At 39.1% G+C, this 10,253-nt stretch overlaps 1 protein-coding gene across 1 annotated transcript; it reads left to right on the top strand.

The window, feature by feature from the left end:
- Positions 1-8,163: 8,163 nt before the first annotated feature.
- On the top strand, positions 8,164-10,253 carry evx2 (even-skipped homeobox 2; the record flags this gene model as incomplete). Its single annotated transcript, XM_083908364.1, has 3 exons — positions 8,164-8,560; positions 8,911-9,152; positions 9,639-10,253. 3 exons carry the CDS (start codon positions 8,164-8,166, stop codon positions 10,251-10,253), a joined length of 1,254 nt encoding a protein of 417 aa, XP_083764490.1.

Genomic DNA, 10,253 nt, shown 5'->3' with positions numbered 1-10,253 from the left:
ACTATAAATGCAAAATACCAGTAATAAATAGTGATGCGTTATCAACCAACTGCGCACGGCTCTTACAGGACAAATCTAGCCAAATATAAAAAAAAAAAAAAAAAAAAAACTTTCTGTTTAAAAGAATTGAAATAAAAATGTGGAAAAGTTTCCTTCTTCTTCTTCCTCCAAGAGCAGACACAGACTCCCACAATTAGAAAATGACAAGTTTTAGTGTAGGCTTTTTAGTGTCTTTTACTGCTCTTCGTCCTTCACGTTTAGTGCGTCATGCAGGAGCCAAATTGAGGAGCTCCTCAGTCTGACTGTTTTCCCAGGCCCTTTGAAGGAAGCTATCCGCCGTCTATTGTCCTTGGTAATAAACTTGCTGCTTCCCTCGTTCAAGTTCTTTGGGCTGAGAAGAAAAAAAAAAAAACATGTAGCCTGGAATCCTCCCAAGTGTTGAAATCTCCACAGATTATCGAGTCGATGGAAAGTGTGTTTTCACACAGGATGAAGGCTAAACGACGGATTTCTGCTCTCCGAGGTGTTTAGTGCAGACAGTAGACAGGAGGCAAATCACACTCATATGTTTGAGTGGGAGATACATATCAGATGGTTTTCTGTCTTCATATTTATGTCCTCCATGCGCAAAAGGAACATCTGAGGTCCTGGATGTCTTTCATGCAGATCTATTCACAGGTAACAAACTACACAACTGTTTCCATTGCTGAATTTATAGATAGAATATACCGTTTGGTTCAACTGCAGTGGCTCGTTTATCCATTTCTCAGTGGAATTTTAATTAGAAACCGCGACATTGAAGCTGTGTTTGCCCCACGGATAACGGCGGCATCGAAAATGGTATGATCTAAAATGACAAAGATGAGGTTTAGACAAAAAAAATTGTTGTTTTTAGTCAGAGGAGAGAAAACAAAAACAGGAGAATGTGAAGCCTCAAAGTTGCAAATTAAATGCGGAGGCGAAGGCCCATGGCTTTGATCAGTGTTTTTCTCGAGTATGGAGACACGGTTTGAGGAAGAAAGAAAACACATTAAAGATGTAGTTTTACAGATTAAACAACAACGTGCTGATATTTTATTAACTGGACGAGAAATCACGTTTTTAAAAATAGAGTCTAAAACAAATCCAGGAAAACTGTACTAATGCCACGTGGTTGCAAAGACGTATCCCATTTTCCATGATACAGTTATCATCATAAACTAGCTCATTTTAAACAAAAACACATCCAAGTGACTCTTTATCGAAATAAAGTATCTATTATTCATTAGTAGAAGTGGAATTTGAATAGTGTGTGTTTGGAAAGAATAAGGCTTTGCTAAGTCATCCCTGTTGAAGCCTGAAGCAGCTGCAGAAGAAACAAATTATATTCAAATTAACTGGACTTTAATAGCTTATCATATTCATTTTTATCCTTGAGTAAAATAGAGTGAAGAGAATCGTTATAATGGAAATGATCCCTCTGTTTTCCTCTCCTCCTTTAATGTGCCTTTATTCCAAAAAGCACTTTGTGCTATTGTGTATGCTATATAAATAAAGTCTGCGACCCTCATGTGGAGGATAAAGTGGTAGAAAATTGAAGGATAATTGATTTATTGATTGATTGATTGAATAAAAAGCATCTTATAATTCCAAACTGCCATGCCACAGTGTTTTTCAGTGGTAACCTGTTATTACTTCTACTTCAGTGACAGATCAGAGACATAAAGTTGAACACAGCTACAGGAACATCAATATTGACCGATTTGGCCCAAATTTTTTTTTTTTTTTTTTAAAACAACAACACCTATAAACTGGACTATTCCATTTAACAATTCGATTGCGTGCTTATAACAAGCAGCGTGTAACCACAAGTTCCAACTATAAATAATGTCTGTGGGACTTGGTGCTATGTTTTAAACCACTGACTTTTGGACATGGAATGTATTTTCTTTAACCAACAGCATGTCAAACTAAACACATCTGCATTCAACTGTTTGACTCATTCTTTTTAGTAAAAAGGGGGCCGTGTGTTTCAAACATGGTGGCTGAAAGCAGATGTGCTGCTGGTCCCTGTCACTGTGGTTCAGTTGGTTGCATTTACAAAATCCTGCCACTAGATGGCTGTCTTAGTTAAGGAAATAAGTCTGCAGCTGAAAAAGGCCCAACACTGGGTGCACTGGGTCTAAAAAGTAACAGCTAATATGACAACTCAACACTTTGTTCATGTCTTCTTGGATCAGAGGTGACGAAAAAACAACTGGGCTCACTAAATACAACCTCAGCAAAGTGGATTTATTCTTTAATTATTATTATTATTTAATTGATCTGTTGATTATTATTGTTGTTGTCCTCAAAGGACTTGAAAAAAAGCAGCAACAAAACCAGAACATATCCACATTTAAAAAGCTTCTTTTTTTTTCTTTTTCTTTTTTAAATAATACTAAAACCAGATAGTTGATTATGATAAGAGCTGTTGATTAATAACCATGAATGAATTAATAAAACTGATACGGATAATGATTCAGAAGAATAACCTGCAAAAGAACTTGCAGTGTTACAAACCACAAACTGATTAAACGTGCAGAGTCAGTTACCACTTATTAGAGGTGATGTGCGTTTTATTTCTCACTTGATTAATTAATGTATTTATTTCTAATAACCTCACTCCTGAGTTTTTAGGTAGAGGTTTGTGTTTGAGCACAGAGCACTGATGCAGTTGGACAGAGGTGAAAGCAGATGGTCATGTGACTGGTTCATGCAACCATCAATCGCATCTCAGTGCAACACTAGATCTAAAACCTTATGATCATGTCATGTGTGCATGCGCGGTTTACTGAAATAAAAAATAATCCCATGCAAAAGTCATTTTCTTCTTGACTCATTTCTCCTACTTCATCTTTGATATTTTTTTCCCCAGATTCCAGAGATTATCACTGCAGGACTCACACCAGCATGTTGTTCATGGAAGCTCACACTAAATCCACAGCAACAGCAGCAGCAGCAGGTAGTCAGATATCCACTCTTTACAACTCCCTCCATAGAATCTCACAATGAACAAAATGAGACTGATTGAAGAGAGCAGCAGAAGATCAGAAATATTAGGGTGAAGTGGACACAGACTCAGCACCACTGCTCAAAGGACGACTTTAAAATAATCTGTTCAGATGAAACTGGGATTTAATTCATAATCCACATATCAGTTATCATGGACCCAGCCTCAGTCATGGTTTAAGCACATCAGTCTCACTATTGTCACTGACCATCTTCACTGCTCACTGTTGCCACAGTTTACTCATCTTCTCATGAATAATCCCAGCAGACTAATGCTAAACATTGTATCAAACAGGTTTCATAAACATGAGATCAGTGAACCATAGCTAAATCTAGAAAACTTTGCTCTTGCATTTCATGTCACAAAGATGTGATTTACTGTCTGAGAGCAAAGGGAAGCACTAACATTTAAAGTACTACAGTGTGACAGAAATTGCCATCATGAACTCAGCATTTTTTGTATGCATTGCAAACGTTTAGATTACAGGTGGGATGTCCCAATAATCTAAATAGCTTTAAAACCTAAGTAACACATGAATGTGGGTATAGGGTTGATTGTAAATTCATGATATTGTCCCATATCCTTAAAAGTATGAGCTGAAGAGTGACTAAGATGTGGGACTTTTACAGGAGTTTTTTTTCCTAATATTAATAATGCCTTTAACTCATGGGGACCTTTCAAAAAACTCAAGGTCACCTTACAGTACATGGTTAACAACAAATAATATACAAGCAGTAAAAATACAAAATTCAAAACAATGAGAATACTATAAAGAATCAGGGAGGTAACATTGACGACCCCATGACGAGCAGAGGGTTTTTGGAGAATAAGTTCACTTTGATGCATTAAGGATTCATTCTTCCTCTTGGCTCCATGAGCTGAAGTCATGATACCATCTACATAAGATTAAAGTCTAGAATCACCAGCAGGGCCAGGGGTCTAGACCAGAGACTCGTATAAATAAAGATATTGTGTCAGTATATAAAGAAATGTTTGTTTTACAGCCAGTTCAAGTCTAGTTATGATGGTTGATGCTTGTTTGTCCAGCCTCAGCTGATGTTATAATGATGTTATTGCATCGTTGTTATGATGTGCACAATATTGAGGATGGTGTTGTTTTTGGGGATCTTACTGTCCTGAGTTATGTATTTCTTTTTTAACCTGCCACTTAATTAATCGTTTCTGACAGTATTGCTAAGCATGTTGGGAATTAGCTGAATCATTGCAAAAACATTTACACATGAATATAGATGGTCAATAGCTGCTCACTAATCAAAGTGTCAGTGGTTCTAATCTGCATGTCTCACTGTTCGTGTATATCATCTGCCCATGCTGTATGGACTAAATATTGTATATATATTCTATTTGTATGACTTCTAATATTTAATATTAATGCACCCTGATGTGTACAATGCATGTTTAAGTTTTATTATCTTAACTGATGTATCATTGCTTTGTTTGTGGGACTAATAAATGAATATCTAATGTTCTAATGTAGCACTGAATTGCTCCTCTAAGCTGTGGCACCAGCAGCAGTGTGTGATTGATGTGTGATTTAGAAAAAAAAGCACCATATAGAACAGAGTCACTATGATTGTGCTTTGAGCCGTCATCAAAACGAGTGAAATAAAGACCATTTACCAAGTTAAGACATACATTTAACAGAAGATGCAAGAAACATTTATACATTGTATTATTTGATTGTATTTTATGGTTTTAAAAAATCCATATGAACAACACTGGTCCTTTTGGTGTTCAATAACGTTTAACCCTTAGTGCTCAATAGGTGCACCCATTGAATAATACACAACTCCTTATATGGACATCCTGGGAGTGTGTGTTTAGGTCACATCGTCAGGCTTTAAAAAAAATAATGTTCTTATGTATTGTTGAGTCAAAGTTATGATTCATTTTATATCCCATTTTGAGTAGTTATAAAGTAACAATACTTGAGCAGAAATCACAAAATAGACATTTTTTCCCCTTTTTGTTCATAAAAATTAGCCTGTGATTGTGACCCATTTCCAAATTTCCCAAATTCAACCCGATTTTTTAGTGAAAAAAAGGATATAAGACACTATGTTGGACATTCTAATAGCCTTTGTTTATACTGTATGTTTTAACATCATGGAAAAAAGCAGCTGAAATACCACTGTATTCTAAGAGTTAATTGACTAGACTGTTTGTTAAATCATTCACCTCTCACCTGGAAGAAACTGCAACTATATCACAGGGAAATGTGGTAATTGTGACGCATAACAAACCCTGTGATTTCCACCCCTGCATTTTAACAAAATGTAGACTTTATAAGCCAACAGAGTGAGGAGACATTTAAAAATAACCCCAGAATTCATTGGCCCTACACAGCAGGTAAAAATATTTGCAAGCCTGAACTGTTCCGACCTAATATATTGCGTCTCAGTTTAAGAGAACGTCTCATCTGAAGAGCTTATGACGAATCCACGGCACAATTCCGCCTGTGAAGAACGCTGAGGGTCTCTGTACGAGACGAGAGCGTGTTAAGACGGCAGCTCTAATATGGTGAAGGAGGGATGGGCTGTGGGGATTTGAGTTTCTCTAACAAGTATCCCTCTTCTGACACTGAAAGACTTTTTCCTACGTCACACTATTTTTTTCTTTTCTTTCACTTGTCACAACCACAGGTGTGACTGCAAACATTATTCAAGTGTCCCAATAAGACAGAAGAGTGTGACAGTGAGTCAGGATACACAAAATCACACTCTCAAAAGTGAAGTAGAGGCTTTCAACTCAATTTCTTGTTCAGGTTCAATTACTCTGTCACTGATTGTTCACTGATTTCTTACTGATTGTTCTTATGCAATGTTTATTTTAATCTACTTTTATTGAGAACACTTGTTTGTTTTTTCATATAATCCTGTTTTATGTTTTGAAGAGTACATTTGTATCTATAAAAAGTGCCAATATTGATTGAACTGTGCTGTATTGCACTGACAATGTACTTCAGAATAATGAAATCAAAGCTGCGGAGGAAAGACAAGAGCCAAGCAAGATATGAGACACAATGAACACGCAAGATTCTGACACAAGTCAAACAGAATTCCAAAAGTCTATACTTTAACAACTCAAGAATCTGCTATGCAAAATTATTTCATACGATTAAATGTAATAGAGATTACGCGTATGCACAAGTAATCCAGCACATATGCACATTAACTTATGTTGAAATAAAATTCCTTAAACTCTAAAGAAAGCAAAATAACATCTTTTCAATAACAAACTCATGGATGCATTTAGCATTATATAGTGAAAACAGTATTAATTGGTCTTTTCATAAGCTGTATGAAGAAAATCTGCTTTATAAAAACTTTTAAACATGACAAAGTGAGCTGAAATATATTAAACTTAGTTCCATAGAGTTTTTGCAGGCGAAAATATGACTTCAGCCACTTTATTTGAACACTTTCATAACATATTCCTAACATTTCTTGTTGAAATTCTGCTCATCTGTACAGCTGCTCTAAAACTTTTGACCAAACTTAACTTTATTAAACTATTTCCATCATGTATTTCTTATCAGATATTCGTGAGATGAACAGCGCTCAGGTCAGACACAAGTCAGGACTTCATTCAACATTCATTCACTCGAACTGACAATGACAACAATTCATATTTCAGCCTGCAGGAGGCGCCAGAGGACGCACAGTCTCATAGTCTCTTCACAAACAGGAGTCCATGCATGGCTGTTATGTCTTTACACATCCGAGTCTCTGTTACAATTAACCGGCTGCAGAAACGTGAACTAGTTATTTCCGTTAACTAGACTCATTACCTAAATGATCACGTGGGACACAGAGAGTGACGGAGGCCGAGGAGACGTTTGGTTTTGTAGGATTTTTATTTTTATTTTTTTATTTTTTAAGTGACAAAAAAAAGTACAATTATGAAAATGCAATCCGAAATGTAAATTCGAATGACCTTATTCGTTTTAATAAAAAAAAAAGTCAATCATAAAAACAACAACTTATAGATATAGACCGATTGTTTGTTGTTTTTATATAAAAAAAAAACACTTTACTGACCTGTAGTTGCTTTAACACGTGGCTATTTCCATACCCATTAAAAATACAAACGTGTGCTGTCGCCTGGAAGTGTGTAATAATGCTCGCATTATCACCACATCACAATGTGATTTTGACGAATAAAGCCCAGAGTGGAGGAAAATAAAAAAAAATAAAAACAAACTGCACAAAAAAAGAAAGAAATACAAAATCAACATGGAAAAAATAAAATCTGCGGGAATTATTTTTTTTTAATATTTTTATTCCAAACTTACACTTTAACAGCTTAGTGAATAAATCGCGGAAATGTGAGGAAATGTGAAATAAGGGGAATAAATAAAAGACGAAAAGATTAGCGTAGAGGGAGGGTGAACAGAGGGGAGGGAAAACAATAGAGAATCAAAGGCATAATAATATTCCTAAATGAAGAGGGAAATGTTGCAGCGCTCATTTTATTAATCAGACTGTCAATTTCACCCAAGAGGCCAAACCCAAAGAGCAATCTGAAACAGAGTCAGATCAGCCCAGGGACAAGCTCCTCACTCCTCTCCTCCTCTCACTCCTCTCCTCACTCCTCTCCTCTCCACTTGGATATTATTCGTCTGACCGAAGGCCGCCTCCATCATCAAGTGACAGCCCTCTCCTATTTATTTGCTTATAAACCTGTTACAATAAATGATCATTGGAGCAACGTCAGCCGAGCATTTTAACAACGAACAGCAACCACTTTTGATGAATGACAGTTTGCTGCTGCTGCTGCTGCTGCTGCTGCTGCTGCATGTACCGGGGAGGATGCGCGTCTCATCCTGAGCAGCAGTCGCTTGTCGATTGCATTCAGATTCTTTCATTCTGGCGTCTTGCTTATAAAAAGCTTTAGAGGCAGTTATTTAGAGACAGTTGCTGAGTTGCATGCGGATTTAAGCTCCGATACAACTCATTGCTGCTCCAGCCTCCTGGACAAGTGTTGTGGGTGTGGGTGTGTTTGTGGAGTGGTGGTGGTGGTGTGTGTGCGTGTGTGTGTGCTTGCGTGTGTGTGTGTGGTGTGTGTGTGCGTGCGTGTGTTTTCTTCCCCTCCTTGTCTTGCACAGCTTAATGATGGAGAGGATAAGAAAAGAGATGATATTGATGGAGAGAAGTCTGCACAGTCCCGTCGCAGGGAAGAGACACGCAGACACGCCTGGAAACTCAGTGCTGGAGGCCCTGGAAAACTCCCAGCACAGCGGACGCCTAAGCCCGAGAATAACTTCGGCTTCTCTCCATGGAAATCTTGGGGACATCCCGACCAAGGGCAAGTTTGAAATCGACAGTCTTTTCGGCACGCAGCACCACAGCAGCGACAACACCTCGTCGGCGGAAATTTCCTCGTCAGAGAGCAGGAAGAAAATGAGCCTTTACTCCGAAGTTTCGCAAGAATCAGATATTAACAGTGATGTGGAGGTGGGATGCCCCGCTCACCGCTCCCCGAGTCAGCACAAGGAAAACAACAAAGGTCGGTTGGATTATTTCACTCCATGTTTCCTTTATTTTTTTTATTTATTTATGTGACGATATTTTGTAGCGGATAATATTATCATTTTTGCGCCACTCATTATCGCCATCTAAATGTAGAAATAAAGCGTATTGTTGTTGTTATTAGTATTATAATTAATAGTATGTTATTATAGCTGAACAAATACTGATTGAAATTATATATTGTATTGCATTCGTTTTGTTATTATTATTACTGACCGTGAAATACACCACAGGCAGACTCGTGTATTTTATTTCGATATTTTCCATTTCAATAACAATCTGCTTCTTCTTTTTTTTTTTTTTGCTTTATTTTGTTTTTATTCCTAGGTTTTTCAGACAGTAATTCAGCCACGTCCAACACGAGCTCAAGCTCCCTCTCGAACATGAACGGTAATTCCACGGGAGGATCGAACAATTCAAATAGCGACCAGGTCAGACGCTATCGGACTGCTTTCACTCGGGAACAAATCGGACGCCTGGAGAAAGAGTTTTACAGGGAAAATTACGTCTCCAGACCACGACGATGTGAATTAGCCGCAGCGCTGAATCTGCCCGAAACTACAATTAAGGTACGAGCTGCGGATTAATCTTCATTATTGCTGCCCACTGATGTGTCCATGGTGTGCACGTGCAGAGAGGGGGGGGAAAAAGGGGGAAAAATATTATAATTACACTGTGGGGAAAACAAATCTGCTCAAGAAAGGTTTGATTTATTTTTGCGCACAGAATGGTACTTTAAATTTTGGGCCAATTTACAAGACAGTAATAAATTAATTTGTTGTGTAGAGGCTGCAATTTATTTATTGACATGTATGGGTATTAAAGTAAAAATAATATATAAAGAAAGGCGTCAAATATTGCTGACTGAAGTTGTTTATTTGTGCTCCAGTAGCATGAGAGGACAGGTGGTTTTCATGTATTTATAAAACATGTTTAATATGAGTGCAGGGTGAAGAGTGTGTGTGAGCAGACGCTCTCTTCTCAGGTTTAAATGTAGGGCTTGGAAACAACATGGCAGCTTCAATATGGGCCTTGTTTTGACTGTGTGTGTGCAGGTGTGGTTCCAGAACAGGCGCATGAAGGACAAAAGGCAGCGTTTGGCGATGTCTTGGCCTCATCCCGCAGACCCCAGCTTCTACACTTACATGATGACGCACGCGGCGGCAACAGGAAGTCTCCCTTACCCTTTCCATTCGCACATGCCTCTACATTACTACCCGCACGTCGGCGTCACAGCAGCAGCGGCCGCAGCCGCCGCCACCGGCGCCGCCTCGTCACCTTTCGCCACATCCATCCGTCCTTTAGACACCTTCCGTGCTCTCTCCCATCCTTACTCGCGGCCGGAGCTTCTCTGCAGCTTCAGGCACCCGGGACTCTACCAGTCGCCCGCAGGCCTGAACAGCTCCGCGGCGGCATCGGCGGCGGCGGCGGCCGCTGCAGCGGCAGCAGCGGTGAGCGCGCCGTCCGCCGCGGGGCCTTGCTCCTGCCTCAGCTGCCACAGCAGCCAGGCGGCGAGCGCGCTGGGCGCCAGGAGCGCGAGCGCTGACTTTACCTGCACAGCTTCAGGCCAAAGATCCGAGAGTGGATTTTTGCCGTATTCTGCAGCTGTTCTCAGCAAGACTTCAGTCCCGTCACCAGACCAACGAGAAGAGACTTCACTGAACAGATAA

The sequence above is a fragment of the Microchirus variegatus genome (genome assembly GCF_963457635.1).
Source record: "Microchirus variegatus genome assembly, chromosome: 22".
In the NCBI taxonomy this organism is placed as follows: domain Eukaryota; kingdom Metazoa; phylum Chordata; class Actinopteri; order Pleuronectiformes; family Soleidae; genus Microchirus; species Microchirus variegatus.
Note: the sequence above shows the minus strand (reverse complement) of the source record. Positions and strands in the feature narration are given on the sequence as shown.